Genomic DNA, 17,598 nt, shown 5'->3' with positions numbered 1-17,598 from the left:
TGCAGCGCTAAGCACTGTCTTCGCTCACTTAAGCATCATAATACCCATTTTAGGTTAAGGAGACCGTGGTGTGAAGAAATTCATTAACTCTCAGAGTCGCACAGCCAGTTAGCAGCAAGCCAGAGTTTGAATTCGGTCCGGCCCCGGAGTCTGTGTGCTTAACCACACTGTGCTGTCTGTTACAAATGTGTTACCTGGTTTTGTTCCATAACGGCTATTAATATTTTAATGCCCAACAGGGAATCTTTTTACAAACCCGAATAAAGGAATAACTATCTCCGTGTATACCGTGTTAAGCTTCTTAATTTCAATCCGTCCGTTTCATTATTCTTTCTCATTATTCATCTGCCCTTTCACAGAGGCAGAGGTACATTTGGATTGGATTGATTTCTTCCATGACCTTAGCATAAATTCAAATATTTCATCAAGAAACTTGATTCTCTTAATGTTTCACCTTCCATAGTAAACAGTAGACTTTACCTTTGAGTTCCTTATAAGGCTTACCTGACTGTTTTATAGTGGGAGATAATGAAGCAGGTGATCTCATCCCATGAAAAGCCCCAGGTCTGGTGCTCGTTTTCAGATATTAGGAGTGGAGCCATGTCCCAGTGGCTGTGACCCTACCTGCGTTGGCCTGCCTTCCCTCCCCATTCCCTCCGGGCCCAGCTGTTCCCTGGCACACAGGGAAGGGGAAGAGAGAAGGGTATGATGGTTGGAGCTGAGTGCTGGATTGACTTCTCTGAGTTTATTAGGAGTTGTTTCCATTGGGAAATCTTTCATCAGAGAGTCGAGTCAAGGTCTAACCTGTCCCAAGCCTTCATTTTTTTTCCCCAATTAAATATTTGGGGTGGTGGTTCCCCATTTAGAGCGACTTACACTGAAAAAATGATCGAACGCTTTTTGTCTCTGCTTAGTTTCGGAAATTCGATTTCATGGCATCTCATTTTAAATACTCTTGCTCTGCTTTTCACATATAGTTTAGTTTCAAAGTGTGTGGCACAGTACTTGTCTTGCTAAGAATATCGTCACTGTAACTTCATCCTCTGGTTGTTTTAATAGCAAGTTTTATCTGTCAACAGGAGAATATTAAAAAGCGAGCCTCCATATCCTCAAGAAATGAGTGCTTTAGCTAAAGACCTGATTCAGCGTCTTTTGATGAAAGATCCCAAGAAAAGATTGGGATGTGGTCCACGTGATGCGGATGAAATCAAAGAACATCTCTTTTTTCAGGTGAAATTTATTGAACAGATGGTTTTATATGGCCTGCTATTTGCAGGGTGCTTGGCATTCTTCATGAAATGAGTGAACATGGCCCCTTTTGGAGACATTTGCTCCCTATCTTCACATACACTGTACCTTTTTTTTTAAATAGCAGGGACCCTGTAGGAATCCTAGGATCAGAATTCTCCTTGGAGGGGCATCTGGGTGGCTCAGTCAGTTAAGCGTCTGACTTTGACTCAGGACGTGATCTCACAGTTTGTGAATTCGAGACCCACATCAGGCTCTCTGCTGTCAGCACAGAGCCTGCTTGGGAGCTTCTGTCTCCCTCTGTCTCTGCCCCTCCCCCACTTTCACTCTCACTCTCTCAAAATAAGTTAACATTTAAAAAAAAAAAAAGAGAATTCTACTTAGAGACACCTAAATGGTCTTTTTCTGTCTAAATGAAGTGAGAGTGGGGAGGACCATAATGGCGTTCGGTCTTCCATATGCTTATTGGTTCGAGTTTTGAGTATTGGTTTCTATTTATGATCTTGAAATTTAGGCATATGGACTGAAGAAGCTTTTATTTTTTACTTTTCTCTCAGTTCACGAGCCATTCCCACCAGTGTGTTTTGCCCTTTAGACAGTGATTTCATGCTTTCTCCTTTTCTCGGGAGCAATCACAGAAAATTTAAAATGTGCCTGTTTCTCAGTTACGTATCTGTAACATAGATTTATTTATTTACTTACTGCTTATTCTGAAGAAACCTAATGAGACCATTCTACAGAGCACCAATACATCTGCTTAACTTAGTTTGCTCACTTTAGTAAAACGAACAAAAGAACTCCAAAATTTTAGATAACTGGGGAAAAAGAATTAAATTGGCTGAGTTGGCTAGCTATTTAAGTCTGAGTAGTCAACCCAGGCTACCATGACCTCAGTTTTTAAAACCCTGAACTTAGGACTTTTAAAAAATTTCATCACCTCAGTAAGCATGACTTAAATATTTATGGTCTAAAGGGACCATCCGGGTTTTATTTTTATTCTGCAAACTGAGCTTTTACAGTATTATCACCAGAGCAAATGAAAACGCCTAACATAACAAAGGAAAACTGCCTTAGAGTAACCTCTGTGTTGTCTATTGTTTTTTAAATCTAGAAAAACAAGTAATGGTTGAGAATAAGAATTACCTCTCTGTATTTCTTATCTTTTTTGTGTGTGACATATTTTTAAATTTTGTTTTAGAGAGAGAGAGAGACAGAGCACGAGTGGCGGGGAGGGGCAGAGAGAGAGAGAGAGAGAGAGAGAGAGAATTCCAGAGGTTCCATGCTCAGCATAGGGTGTGACAGGAGGTTTGATTCCACAACCCTGGGATCATGACCTGAGTCAAAATCAAGAGTTGGACGCTTAACCAACTGAGCCCCCCTCTCTGTATTTCTATACTCAAAAAAAGAGCACCAGTCTCTCAGTTGTAACCCGTTTAAAAATATGTTATCACACATCTTACAGAAGTTCAGTAACAAATACATTTAGAATAAAATTAACTTCTCAGTGTGTACATTTCATAAATTAGCATGGCTTACAAAGATTAATAGTTGAACGAACTATTTCAAATACCTTGTTGAGAAATGTGGCTGAAAATTTAACAATGTAAAATTCAAGAAAGTGCTCAAGCAAAATACCCCCATCATATTTTCCTAGGATCTTTTTCACTACAGTTCACTATATTTGTGAATATTACAGTATGTCTTTCATATTATGGAAATTTTTCTATAGCTTGAAATAGTAATTTTAGGTTCTTTAATGGCTTTGCTTTTTAAATGACAAGGACTCTTTAGGGAAGACCAGAATCCAACTTGTAAAGACCTAAATGGAGAGGACGTGGAGAGGAACATAACAGCGATCAATTTTCTACATACTAAACATTCTCCTGCTAACAATAAATTTCTTTAAATTACCCTTTTCCTCTCGAAGTTTCTCTTAATGTATGTATAAATAGCCAAGCACAAATCATATGCTTGTAATGGAAAACATTACAGCCACACGGAGGACAGAGCGCTAACGAGAAAATCAAGAGACTGACCCTTCCATGAGCTAATGTTTAAGTGAGAAGGTTAGTTCTTACTTTCAGGCTTCAGTTTCCATCTGGGTCTAAAGGAGATGAGCTAATTGGTCTCTAAAGCCCACGCTGGCTGAAAAACTTGAAGATCTGTAATCTAATGATTTTTTTTCTCCATTGCCTCCACAAGAGGGCATAATAAAAACATTTTTTCGTTAGTTGATTAAACTTCCTGAACGTCATCCACTGTCTCTGAAATCAGAATGCGTCTTACAATGGACAGCTTAACCATTCTACTTCATAATGCCTTTTCTTTCTTCATGGTACATGAAATCATGGCATATCTCACTATGAATGAGGACATCTTAGATTTGAAGAAATATGTTAATAGAATAGCTGTGGGATTTGATTCAATAAGTATTATCTGAGGTTGTTTTAAGTGACAGAAGGAGCACAAAGAAAATAGAGCACAGAGTTGGCTCTATTTATCAGACAACAATTGTCTGGCATGGGGGGAGAGGGGGCTCGGATTATCCCATGGGGGAGACAAGAAGCAGTATTTAAAAAGCTAGGATACAGACTTAAATGAGAAAAGGGTGATTATATCAGTATGATAGGATCATTTAAACTTACAGACGTAAACAAGTGCATGACTTATAGTGAGTTTATTTTCTAGTCTGTCCAGATGACCAGGAGGAAAAGCAGATCTAGAAAGAAAGCTACCTAACTTTGTCTCTAGAAAATAGGAATATTAGAGTCAGCATTCATATTCGTAGAGCATTGAAAAGCCCTTTGTCATCATTCAGTTTTATTTTGTTCTGGCCTCACACCTTCAGGACAAAAGTAATTTTTCTGTTTTCCCTATGGGTGAATGAGGATATCCTGGTGCCCCCCGGAGGATACGGCCAGACCCCACAGTGACGGAAGGCAGTCTCCTCATTCAGGCATAGCATTGAATGCAGCAATAAACTGCAGTCAGAAAATGTGCTCATGCTTGGGAAAAAAACATATTTATAATCATTGGTTTGAAAGATGTGCCCTTTCCCTGTTGACTAATTAAAACCCTAATCCATCTGTGTTAGTCTCAGAAAATATTTCCACTCTGCTGGTCTCTACTTTGTACCCATTTTCTTTTTCTGTTTCAGAAAATAAATTGGGACGACCTAGCTGCCAAAAAAGTGCCCGCCCCATTTAAGCCGGTCATCCGAGATGAATTAGATGTGAGTAACTTTGCAGAAGAGTTCACAGAGATGGATCCCACGTACTCCCCTGCTGCGCTGCCCCAGAGCTCCGAGAGGCTGTTTCAGGTAATCTCCAAGAGAGGGCGCTCCTGTGCGGTGGCCGGATGTGCTGTGAAAGAAAAGATTAATTTTCCCATATAAGTGTTCTTGGCGTCTTAAAAGCAAGATTCTCTAATTTCTTCAAAATGATTAAATATGGAGATGTTGCAAATTATTAACTGAAGCTTATGGTCTGTGACATAGTAGATATTACTTACGTGTTCTTTTTTTTTTCATTTTTTTTATTTTTTTATTTTTTTAAATTTACATCCAAATTAGTTAGCATTAGTGCAACACTGATTTCAGGAGTAGATTCCTTAGTGCCCTTTACCCATTTAGCCCATCCCCCTCCCACAACTCCTCCCATAACCCTCAGTTTGTTCTCCATATTTATGAGTTGCTTCTGTTTTGTCCCCCTCCGTTTTGATATTATTTTTGTTTCCCTTCCCTTATGTTCATCTGTTTTGTCTCTTAAAGTCCTCATATGAGTGAAGTCATATGATTTTTGTCTTTCTCTGACTAATTTCACTTAGCATAATACCCTCCAGTTCCATCCACGTAGTTGCAAATGGCAAGATTTCATTCTTTTTGATTGCCGAGTAATACTCCATTGTGTCTATATCTATATATCTATATCTATATCTATATCTACCACATCTTCTTTATCCATTCATTCATCAATGGACATTTGGGCTCTTGCCATACTTTGGCTCTTGTCGATAGTGCTGCTATAGATATTGGGGTGCATGTGCCCCTTTGAAATAGCACAGCTGTATCCTTCGGATAAATACCTAGTGATGCAATTGCTGGGTCATAGGGTAGTTCTATTTTAGTTTTTTGAGGAACCTCCATCCTGTTTTTCAGAGTGGCTGCACCAGCTTGCATTTCCAAGTTCTTTATGTAAAGAAGTGTTGATTTTTTTACTTGAAATTTTATTTCTCTTCAGTTTCTTTTATAGAAAAATACAAGACTACTTCATTTTACCTCTAGCATATAAAATTGTCTTCAGTTCATAAAAAGTGTTATCTGATTCTTTATCTTCAGTGAGAAATCTTAACTGTTTTCCAACTCCTAAAAAAGAATTAGGGAAGATTTTATACTGAGCAAAAGGTCTTTCTCAGACTTATACTATTAAATGGTATCAGAAAGCTATTAAAACCATTAAAGACTATTAAATGCTATCAGAGATTCACTTCTGGACCCCCATAAGTATGCCATTAGTATGTCTTCATCTGGTCACCTGGGCTGTGTCTCCGGACCTTAATAACACTAATGTCTAGCACGTGGCTGAGTACATAGGAGACGTTTCAAAAATGTTCTTTGAACTAGTGAGTGTTCTAGCTTGAGCAGATTTATCATCTGTCATTATACCACTTTTGGTTCATTCTGGCACGTCGTTCTGCCATTTGATTTTTATTTCTTTTCCAAAACTCCATTTGAAATTTTTAGTCTAAGGAAATCTAATCAGAGTCAAATAATTGCGAAATTAGAAACTCGCTGTAGTGAAACTTGCTATTTTTTGAGCTTGAAAAATGCTAACTCTTGGGCCACTTTGTTTAATACCTTAACCGTACCTTTTTTGAGAAGCTAGTTGCGTTCCTAAGTGAACTTTCATCAGCAATGCGAAAGAACTCCATCTCTGAGTCAGATATTGGGGGTGGAATTGGACAGAAGGTTTTTCTGCCTTTAATTCTGAATTGGTTTAATTCTACCAGAAGATGGCATTATCTCCTTCGGAAAAGTTTGTCTCCATTGATTTGAAATCTCCATTGATTTGCATTTTAGATTGCAAATAAAATAAAATTAGATTCATCTCCACACATATTTGAATGTTTTTCACAGAGAGTGAAAAACATTATTACAATCTGGACTGTGCTAAACTGGAAAATTGCAAACCTTTGTTCCTTACTCTTCCTTTTCTTTCTTAGGGCTATTCCTTTGTCGCTCCTTCCATTCTGTTCAAGCGGAACGCGGCCGTCATAGATCCTCTTCAGTTCCACACAGGAGTTGATCGCCCTGGAGTGACGAGTGTCGCCAGGAGCGCAATGATGAAGGTATACATGTGCTTAATTAAATGATACAGTTATGATTTAAATACCAATGCTAATTAACACTGTCAAGGCCAATGAATTTAATAGGCTTACCATTTGAGTAAGGTGCAATTTTAAGAAATGAATAAATGGAAATAGCAATGTTTGCCCTAGAGAATTAGTCACATCCATTTCAATGAACTCCTTTTTACAGTGAGAGCAAATTATATATCTTAAAAAATTATACAGATGAAAGTAGAAATGATCTAAAGCAAGCTGAATCTTGGAAGCATATAAATATATTCCATGCTTATCTATTAACATTAATAATGTTCTTTAGGGGTGCCTGGGTGGCTCAGTCGCTGGAACATCTGACTCCACTCAGGTCATGATCTTGTGGTTCTTGCGCTCGAGCCCTGTGTTGGGCTCGCTTCTGTCAGCACAGAGCCCACTTCAGATCCTCTGTCCCCCTTCCTGTCTGCACCTCCCCTGCTCATGCCCTCTCTCTCTCTCTGTCTCTTAGACACAAAAATAAATATTAAAAGAAATAATAATGTTCTTTTACTGTTATTTATCCCTCTGTGTTCCTAGTATTTTCTTTTTTTTTTTTTTAAGTTTCTTTTTATTTATTTTGAGAGAGAGAGCACACAATCGGGGAGGGGCAGAGAGAGGGAGAGAGAGAGAGAGAGAGAGAGAGAGAGAGAGAGAGAATCCTAAGCAGGCTCCATGCTGTCAGTGCAGAGCCCAGTGCAGGGCTCGAACTCCCAAACTGCGAAACCATGACCTGAGCCGGTATCTAGAGTCAGATGCCCAACCAACTGAGCCACCCAGGTGCCTCAGTTCCTAGTATTCTCTTAAGGTAAATGATATTGGTTTCTTATCAGGACTCCCCATTCTATCAACACTATGACCTAGACCTGAAGGACAAGCCGCTGGGAGAGGGAAGTTTCTCAATATGTCGAAAGTGCATACACAAAAAAAGTAACCAAGCGTTCGCAGTCAAAATAATCAGCAAAAGGTAGGGACCATTTCTGGCATCCTTTGGCATTCTTTTGTATGGACTCATCCTGGTCAAGGAATTCTGTAAATTAGGATTTTTATTTTGAAATCAGTGGTTTCTTGTAAAGCTTTTTAACCCTGGGTGTAGCCATTCAGCTCATTAGCTGATCCATTATCCTCTGACTCTAATAGATGTTTGCTGGTAAAGTAATCCATTTGGGACGTAAATCATGGCGTGACAGGCTTTCGAGTCTACCGTGAGAACATTTTCCGTGGCAGTGATAATCAGACTTGCCCCATTCATTTCGACAGCTGTTGCCACTCCTAATAGTTGTGTATCTGAATTTTTTTTTTTCTGAAATTACTTAGCAATTTGCTGGCAGCTTTTGGGAGCCAGCTAGTTGTTTTGGGAACTCATTATTACTTCCATGATTGTGTATTCTTACTACCAAAATGTCAGGCAAGTGAGGCACCCATTTCTTCATGATGGGCTCTTTTCTGACTCAGAAGTAATCATTTTCTCAGGAATAATGCATTACTTGTTCTGGTGGGTGGTATGATTCATTACTGTCATGGAAACCTCATTGTGATACTTGAACACTTACATTCTGAACACGCTGTAAATAAACACAAAACTAGGGCTGGGATAATATGGACATGAAAACTTGGTGAAGAAGGTACGTACGTGGAGGCTAATCACTTTCATCCCTGCAGGATGGAGGCCAATACTCAGAAAGAAATAACAGCCCTGAAACTCTGTGAAGGACACCCCAATATCGTGAAGCTGCATGAAGTTTTCCACGACCAGGTATCTCACACTATTTTTCTGTCCCTACTGACTCACACAGAGTTCTTCTTTTTGCCAGTTGAGTTGCAACTGCCGGGGTCAGAGTCAGAGATAATGGGATACGACCCGGCCACCAGAGAGGGCAGAGAAACTTCTTACCCACCCCCAAAACCAGTGCACGCTTTCACTTCTGCTCTTCTCACTCAGTCATGGGCATATGTGACATGGACGAAGGGCAGAGGGCAGGGTGGGTCACAGCTGCTGGGCCTCCCACCGGCTCAGCTGCGGCCCGCCGCAGCTTAATCCCTGGACTTCTCAGTAGTCAGTTAACGATCAGCCTTCGACTTTCTTTTCACTTCTAGAATAGGATTTAGGGTTTAAGCCTAGTTAATGCAAGCTCCAGAACAAAGATGAAGCAGAAGGGCAAGGGTACCCCCTTTCCTCTCCAGATGGCACGTTCACTCAGACCACAGGCCAGGTCCTGCTTTGCAACAGGACCCCGTGCAGAAGCATGTACCTCCGGATGTGGGAGGAATGTGTCAAGTCCGTGTCTCCTCAGCCCCTCCACCGCCAACCTCCATGACAATAGTTGCTCCATTGTTGACACATTTCCCCCTGAGACTGGGGGGGGAAGACACAGTCCTACCTGAGACAGCATGCTAAGCACAAAAGCCGATACCAGTCCTGGATGCAGCTGACCCTAGCTTTACCAAAGAAGAAGCAGACTCAGAAGGGTCATGAGCCCTGTCCATGGTCACACAGCAGGGCCATAAGCATCTAGTCGAGAAAATCTGGGCCACCTCCACTGTGCTGCTGTAACAGCATGTCCTGGGTAGGCCGAGGCCCAGTTCTCCACCGCACTGAAAGTTCCCGGAGCACTGGAATGATACAGCTTAGCCACAGTGACTACCGCCCTTTAGTATTGCATACCTTACATGGTCCAGGTACCGTCCCAGACTCCACATGCGCGATTCAGTCCTTATATAAGGTAACTCCACCAGGTGGGAAAACTGAAACTCTGAGAAGTTAAGTAACAGGATCTCACAGCTTGTAAGTGGTAACGCCGGGCTCTGAACCCAAGCAGTCCGACTGCAGAACAAGCTTTTAATTACTCTGCTCTGCTGCCTTAGGGGAGGCAGCAACATGGCCCGGTTCTCCCAGCAGGTGAGCGAGCACCCAAAAATAACATCGTCATCTCCTTTCTCTTTGGCTCTCGTAGTCAGAAAAGGCAGGTCTTTGAGAGGAGGACTTGGAGGAGCTGCTCTCCGTGCTCCTACTGCGGCCACCTCATGGGGCCACCTGACTGCAGTGGAGGTAGTGAGTCCCCCATCCACTGGAGGTGCCTGAAAGGAGCCCGGACAGTCTCCTCCTGAAGATGATTCACATAACAAGTCAAGGGACTGGTGGATGACCTTCGACACCCCCCTCTGGTGTTTGCACTTGGGCCCAGCTCCATCCCAGCTCTTATGTTCTGGCGGATGTCAGATCTCAGGAACTGCATCCCTCCCGTGTTACTTATGCCACAGGTTAAATTTATTGTTTGCTATTTTTATATTAAAGAGTTACTGAATGTGAGTTGTCTCACGATGTGACCTTGTATCTACTAGTACAAATATGTAATCATTCTGCTGTCCAGTTGTTGATACCTGGGGTGATTTCTTTCCGTGTTGGTGACACGGTTGCCTAGATCATCCCCAAGTACACACAGTCTTCTCTTCGATGGAGGGGTGAAATTGATTAGGGTGGGTCTTCAGCCTCTGGGTGTGCAGCATATAGTTCACTTTGTGTGCGATGATTTGTGTTCGTTTCCTATAGCTGCTGTAACAAATTACCACATACCTACACACTACCAATTTATAATCTCGCAGTCTGGAGATCAGAAGGTCAAAATCAGTCTCACTGGTATAACATCTGGGTGTTGGCAGGGCTGGTTCCTTCTGGAGGCTCCAAGGGACAATCCATTTGCTGGCCTTTTTTAGCTTCTGGAGACTGTCCACCTTCCTTGGCTCGTGACCCTTCTGTATATCTCTCCAATCTCTTGTTTCCATAGTCCCATCCCATACTGTTGGCTCTGATGGATAATTTAGACAGTCCTCCCAGCTCAAGATCCTTAATCACGTCCACAAAATCCCTTTGCCATATCAGGTAACATCCACAGGTTCTGGGGATTAGGACACGGACATCTCTGGAAGGCCGTTAGTCAACTGTCTCATAAACATTTTCTCACTGTTTACCTACATTTTATTGGACATGGGTCCTAAAGTTATAGAGGTTAAGTAGCATCCCCAAGGTCATAAGTAAGTAGCAGAAGCAGCATTCAGATCCAGGGTTGATTCTAAAACCTATCTTTGGGGCGCCTGGGTGGCGCAGTCGGTTAAGCGTCCGACTTCAGCCAGGTCACGATCTCGCGGTCCGTGAGTTCGAGCCCCGCGTCGGGCTCTGGGCTGATGGCTCAGAGCCTGGAGCCTGTTTCCGATTCTGTGTCTCCCTCTCTCTCTGCCCCTCCCCCGTTCATGCTCTGTCTCTCTCTGTCCCAAAAATAAATAAACGTTGAAAAAAAAAATTTAAAAAAAAAAAACAAAAACAAAACAACAAAAAAAAAACCTATCTTTAAAAAAATGTTTTAATGTTTATTCATTTATTTTGAGAGAGAGAGATAGAGAGCAGGGGAGGGGCAGAGAAAGAGGGAGACAGAATCCCAAGCAGGCTCCACACCATCAGTGCGGAGCCAAATGCGGGGCTCAAACCCATGAACCATGAGCTCATGACCTAAGCCCAAATCAAGAGTTGGACACTTAACCGACTGAGCCACCCAGGCACCCCTAAAGCCCATCTTTTAAACCATTCCATTGTTTGTTAGTCACTGGCAGATGTTTGTAACAGACCTTCAGTGTTGGCCTGGTTTGTCATACGTAGAAACTCAAATTAGCTTGATCTCTGGTAGGCTGGAAGCAATTCTCTTATTAAAAATGTTCACCTTTTAAAATTCGCCCAGTTTGTACAGGATAATTATGAAGCTTTTTCTTTCGGGGAGGATTTTGCTAATTCGAAAAGAAACATATTTGTCAAGTGATGTTGGTTCTGTAATGCATAGCACCTGAATCTGGTGATTGGCTATCTTTCTTTAAACAACATGTTTGTGTTCATTTGAGAGCTGATACAGTTCCTTTGCTTTTCAGTTGCTCCTGAGTTATTTTCTTTATGGACATGTGTGCAAAGCATAGTAAATAAATAACTTTTTAAACTCTTTAAGATAATGCCATTGGTATCCAAAGCAATTATTTAAAAAAAAAAAAAAAAGGCAGTGAGTTATGCGTATTTGCCGTGGGTATTAACAAGGAACCCTGAAACTAATCTGTTGAGGTCTGACAGGAGGTTCAAAGTGACATCATGAAACACCTTTTTGAAAAGATAAATTTGCTATTCATTGGGTGTGTCAGGCCTCCCGTGGGCAGTTGCCCATTCTCTGTCATTAATCTTCTATATTATTTAAAGCAGACGATTTCACATTATTATCAGCACCAGGTCACACTTTAAAAAGAAAGCTATGTAAACTTGATCCAGAGGGTTGGAATGGCATTCAAATGAAAGAATTAGTCAAGGAAAGGATATATAAAGATTTCACTGCAGTACTTGAAATTTTCCATTACCAAAATAGAATTCTAAAAAAGCCACATTACCCTTCGATTCTTTCCTCTAAAATATTACGGACTGCTGTTGATTATTTTACCAAGGGATTCTCTAAATGTATTGGTGATAGTTAATAGTCAAGGAATGTTTCATACATAAATACACTTCTCTTCATGAAAGCCCTCCACATTAATCTTTTTTCTTCTGTAGCTTCACACATTTCTGGTGATGGAACTTCTGAACGGGGGAGAGCTGTTTGAACGTATTAAGAAAAAGAAGCACTTCAGTGAGACCGAAGCCAGCTACATCATGCGGAAGCTCGTTTCAGCTGTAAGCCACATGCATGATGTCGGCGTGGTGCACAGAGACCTGAAACCCGAGGTATAAAGTGACGTGCTCTCTCGTGTAACTCAGCCTCACCTCATTACCAAATATCCCCCCGAGTATGTGTGGGCTTTTCTTGTTTTGTTTTTAGGGCTTCCTGCTAAATAGATACTTGCAGATATCCTGTTTCTGGGATTTTTTTTTTCTTTTCTATTTTAGTCTAAAATAAATTTGTCCTTTTTTTTTTTTTTTTTTTTTGCCAGCAGATCATCTTGAGGTTATATTTGTAAGTGTGAGAGCCTTTTATGGAAGAAATACTTTATGCAACAGTTGTGGGCTAAAAATAGCTATGGAAATTTTTGTAGCAGAAAATAATATCCCTCCTATATGTGTACCATTTTAGAGGTTTATTTTTTTAATGATGTATTTTGAAAGCTTGTTTCTCATTTTTGTAATCAAATTGATTAGCTCATGAATAGGAATGTATATAATTCTGTTCTAAGTACTTAAACATAAAGAATTGTCTTGATTTAATTAGCCATACCATCCTTATATGTCTTTGCTCATGTACTGTATTTATAGAATTGTGTAGCCATGCAAAAGTAGCAGCTTTTTATATATTTCTTCTGTCAAAAGGTTAGTAAAGAAGGTTCTAACTCTAGAATGTCCCTTTGTAGTATCAAAAATATGAAAATCCCCCCCCTTTTAGGAAATCATCAAAATAATAATGAAAATTGAAAAGCAAACCCCAATGATTTATAAAAGGACAACAGTGACTCATCCTTTACCATATGCAAAATTATACATATTTCCTCTTTAAAATAGATTCATTTGTAATTACCACGTGTTGATAAAGCATTTCCAAGTATTCTTAAAATAATAATTTATTTGGAGTCTGTTTTTTGTGTTAGACCACAAAAGACTATGTCTCCAAAAGCACCGTTTTTTTTTTGTTTTTGTTTTTGTTTTTGTTTTTTTGCCTTTTTAAGTATCTTGGATCATTGGTAGGAAGAGGGTGTTTTAAAAATGGAATTCTGTGCATCCAAGTGTAATCAACTGATTCTAAAGCACATAAACTTCTGTCCCTGGACTTCCTATTACCGTTATCCATATTACTAGTAATTAATCAAAAGTGAACTGTGTTTCATGAACTTGCAACTGTGGTAGCTCTCCCTCTGCTTCCTTCCTCCGAGTTCTCACTCTCCTACAGAACGCCCACTGACAGTATGGTGCTCTGTACATTGGAGATTAGCAATCTATTTTTAAATGCAAAAGCACACCACTTAAATGTTTTCTTGATAGACAAGGAACAAGCATGTAATTTTTTTAATTGAAGAGATCTGTTCCATGACTGTATAGAATTCATTTTCACATGTTTTATTCTTTGATAACCGGCCATCTGTCATCCCATGAGTCTCAAATGATGCAACTGTCCTTTCCAACAGAATTTAAATTTGCCTTCCCATCTTACCGATACAAAGATACTTGTAGCTTCCTTCTTCTTGTTACCAACCTTTTCTTTCAAGTAGCCGTTTGAAATGAAGACATGTCAGATGAGTTAGGACATTCTACTACATTTATAGTCCTAAATCAACATAGATTCTGGAGAAATGAAAATGTGCCTTCGTACTAACATCTTCGTAATAAAATGACTTTCACTTTGACTTTTAAATTTTTTTTTTTTTAACGTTTATTTATTTTTGAGACAGAGAGAGGCAGAGCATGAACGGGGGAGGGTCAGAGAGAGAGGGAGACGCAGAATCAGAAGCAGGCTCCAGGCTCTGGGCCATCATCAGCCCAGAGCCCGACGCGGGGCTCGAACTCACGGACCGTGAGATCGTGACCTGAGCTGAAGTCGGACGCTTAATCGACTGAGCTACCCAGGCGCCCCATCACTTTGACTTTTAAATGGCAGAGTATGTTACTCCCAGCCCAAAGTGTAATCCCTTTCCCACTGATGTCGTATTTTAAGACCTGATGGTGTATCTTTTGGTCAATATTAATGTGGCATTTGCTTTCGGCATGGGCAAACTCCTAAATTCTAGGTGAGAAGCAGATAAACTTAGAAGCCAGCTGACATTCTTAGTGGACTGCTTTGTGCTTTTCAAACCGGTCCCCATCCTGAGAGATGAGAGACCAGTGACATCAGATGAGTTTCAGGGTGGAGCTTGAGAGGAGGCTGAAAGGCGGCTGCTTCCTGCCACTCCCGCCCATGCGCACCCAGCCCCATCAGGAGAATCGAGAGGGGGAGCGCCCCCTCTCCTTCATTTCAAGAACTGCGGTTAAGGAGTCCTCGCAGAGAATAAACGGAAACCACCTCCCAAGACTTGGCAGGCTCCACGCGGACGGGGGCCAGGTGTGCCCCACGGTCCTCTGTACAGATCACAGTGCTTGCGCCGCAGAGGAGCTCACAAGTCATTCGCTGAAAGACTTGCCCGGAGCTATGGCGTGTGAACCCCAGCTGGGCTTCAGTTTTTATCCACATTTTAATTCCATCACACGTTCAGGATCAAGCATCCTAGGATAGAAAATTTAAGAAAACTTTTTAATCGTTTTGCTTTTCTTTCCCCCCACTTTATCCATTTTTAACTTTGGGGTGGAAGGTGTAGAAGATGTTTTCTTCTTTGTATGAATGAAGCCTTCTGTGATGTCTTTTATTTTAGCGGGAATAATATTAACGGAAAAAAAATGATGTTCCAGATCTGAGGAATAATTTAATGAACATAAAGACATAACAGGTTTCGTCAGCGTGTCTGAAGACAGTATAATCAGATTCGCTTACCGTGGCTACTAGCTTGATAGACTAATAAAAGTGATGATCATGCCTCAGTACAGTCAGCATTTATTAAACATGTGATAAACACGAAAACAGTACAGTAAAAGCTTAGTGACTGAGAAGGCTTGGCAGATGAGGGATTCGAGAGAACAATGTTGTGTGCATAATTGAGGAATAATATCCATAAGCATCCAAAAAATGTTTAAGTCTTAGCTGTTTTGGAGAAAATATTCTGAAATGTAATGTATGTCTTTACCATGTCTTCTTTAATTTGTTTTTATTTCTTAAAGGTTTTTGGTTTTTTTTTTGTTTTTTTTTTTTTTATCTATTTAAGCAATCTCTACATGCAGTGTGGGGCTTGGACTCACGGCCCCAAGGTCAAGAGTCACACACTCTTCCAACTGAGCCAGCCAGTTGGAAGCCAGCCTACCGTGTCTTCTTTAATAAGCTATACTGGATACAGCTATTTTATTTATGACTTTATTCAGTGGGCAGATATTTACCAAAGCACCTACTATATGAGTGCAGCAGGTTTGGGGAATAGAGTCATAAATAAGGTGGACACATAGTCCCCGCCCTTAGGGAATTATGGACTCATGAGGAAGAAGACAGTGGACTAATCATGCCGAGATGCTAAGTGCCAGAAAGGAAAAGCAAATATGCTAGGAGAAAATAGAAAAAGTCCTAACTTCAGTGGGGTGGCACGTTTGGGGGGGTGAGGGCGGTATCTCTAAGCAAGCAGCAGGGGCACGTGGGCCTGGTCGGTACTGAGGTTGGTGGAGGGGGTAGAGGACAAACGCCATCCGAAAAATGTAGACAAAGGCTCTGACACAGGAAGAGGCGTGGTGCAATCGAAAGCTGTTTCATAAGACATTGTAAAATTGAAATAATATAAACAAGCATAAGCCAGAGAAGAGCAGTACACTGTCGTCCAGCTCCCCGACCCTCTCCATCAGACCTCTCTCCGTGTCCGAATCCCGTATCAGCATAGAGATAGACAACGTTATGTACATGGTGTCACCAAGTCCCAGGACATTGTCACGGGAGACTAATTTACGTGTTTGTATCTTGCAGAATTTATTGTTCACTGACGAAAACGACAATTTGGAAATTAAAGTAATCGATTTTGGGTTTGCGCGCTTAAAGCCGCCTGATAACCAGCCTCTCAAGACACCCTGCTTCACCCTGCACTATGCCGCCCCGGAGCTCTTGAACCATAATGGCTACGACGAGTCCTGTGACCTCTGGAGCCTGGGCGTCATTTTGGTGAGTTCATTTCACTAGAGCTGTTAAACCTAGTCAGTTCCTGGATGACCTCTTACCTATCTCTTCCTACTGCTTTTCTTAAAGTTGCGGGGGATATTGACAAATTGGTTTCTTTTTGGTACAACCAAGTAAAGGTCTGACCAAAGGCTATTTCCCTTTTTTAAAATTTACATCGGAGACAATGTAGGAATTTTTATTTGGTTTATTTTGAAATATTTAAGGTATTGCATTTTATATGCATAAGAATTTATATAGTATTTTTTTTAAAGACGCAATAGTATATTTTCGAAAGATGCGTATCAGATATAATATGAAAATAGCAAAGTGATTTATTAATAGAAAAACGTTAAAAAATATATTCCCCATGGGGGAGGGGAAGGAAAAAAAAAAAAAGAGGTTAGAGTGGGAGAGAGCCAAAGCATAAGAGACTCTTAAAAACTGAGAACAGGGGCGCCTGGGTGGCACAGTCGGTTAAGCGTCCGACTTCAGCCAGGTCACGATCTCGCGGTCTGTGAGTTCGAGCCCCGCGTCAGGCTCTGGGCTGATGGCTCAGAGCCTGGAGCCTGTTTCCGATTCTGTGTTTCCCTCTCTCTCTGCCCCTCCCCCGTTCATGCTCTGTCTCTCTCTGTCCCAAAAATAAATAAACATTGAAAAAAAAAAAAAAACTGAGAACAAACTGAGGGTTGATGGGGGGTGGGAGGGAGGGGAAGGTGGGTGATGGGTATTGAGGAGGGCACCTTTTGGGATGAGCACTAGGTGTTGTATGGAAACCAGTTTGACAATAAATTTCATATATTGAAAAAAAATAAAAATAAAAAAATTTAAAAAACTTTAAAAAAATAAAAAATAAATAAAATAAGTAAAAAATTAAAAATATATTCCGTGAGGGGGCACCTGGATGGCTCATTTGGTTAAGCATCCTAGTTTCAGCTCAGGTCATGATCTCACGGTTCGTGAGTTTGAGCCCCATATCTGGCTCTGCCCTGGTGGCACAGAGCCTGCTTAGGGTTCTCTCTCTCCCTCTCTGCCCTTCGCCTGCTCTCTCACATGCACACCTGCATGCCCCCTCTCTCAAAATAATATATATATATATGTATATATGTATATACACACACACACACACACATACATATATATAAGCTTATATATATATATATACACACACACACATACATATATATAAGCTTATATATATATATATATATGTACACATATACACACACATATATATATTCTATGAGATTTT

The 17,598-nt window shown here is 40.8% G+C and overlaps 1 protein-coding gene across 13 annotated transcripts in view; it reads left to right on the top strand.

Annotated features, from left to right (window-relative positions):
• The window catches only part of RPS6KA5 (ribosomal protein S6 kinase A5), a 183,102-nt gene that overhangs the window by 149,157 nt on the left and 16,347 nt on the right, over positions 1 to 17,598 (top strand). For all 13 annotated transcript variants that reach the window (XR_006705258.1, XR_006705257.1, XM_045451873.1 and 10 more), the window contains 7 exons: positions 1,080 to 1,230; positions 4,406 to 4,567; positions 6,469 to 6,594; positions 7,455 to 7,588; positions 8,284 to 8,377; positions 12,197 to 12,367; positions 16,161 to 16,352. Coding sequence is in view for 11 of the 13 variants with exons in the window: in XM_045451873.1 (XP_045307829.1) it covers positions 1,080 to 1,230; positions 4,406 to 4,567; positions 6,469 to 6,594; positions 7,455 to 7,588; positions 8,284 to 8,377; positions 12,197 to 12,367; positions 16,161 to 16,352 (1,030 nt within the window). In the remaining 2 variants the exon portion in view is untranslated. The remainder of the gene's footprint in view (positions 1 to 1,079; positions 1,231 to 4,405; positions 4,568 to 6,468; positions 6,595 to 7,454; positions 7,589 to 8,283; positions 8,378 to 12,196; positions 12,368 to 16,160; positions 16,353 to 17,598) is intronic.

Source organism: Leopardus geoffroyi, chromosome B3 (assembly GCF_018350155.1).
Source record: "Leopardus geoffroyi isolate Oge1 chromosome B3, O.geoffroyi_Oge1_pat1.0, whole genome shotgun sequence".
Taxonomy (NCBI): domain Eukaryota; kingdom Metazoa; phylum Chordata; class Mammalia; order Carnivora; family Felidae; genus Leopardus; species Leopardus geoffroyi.
Note: the sequence above shows the minus strand (reverse complement) of the source record. Positions and strands in the feature narration are given on the sequence as shown.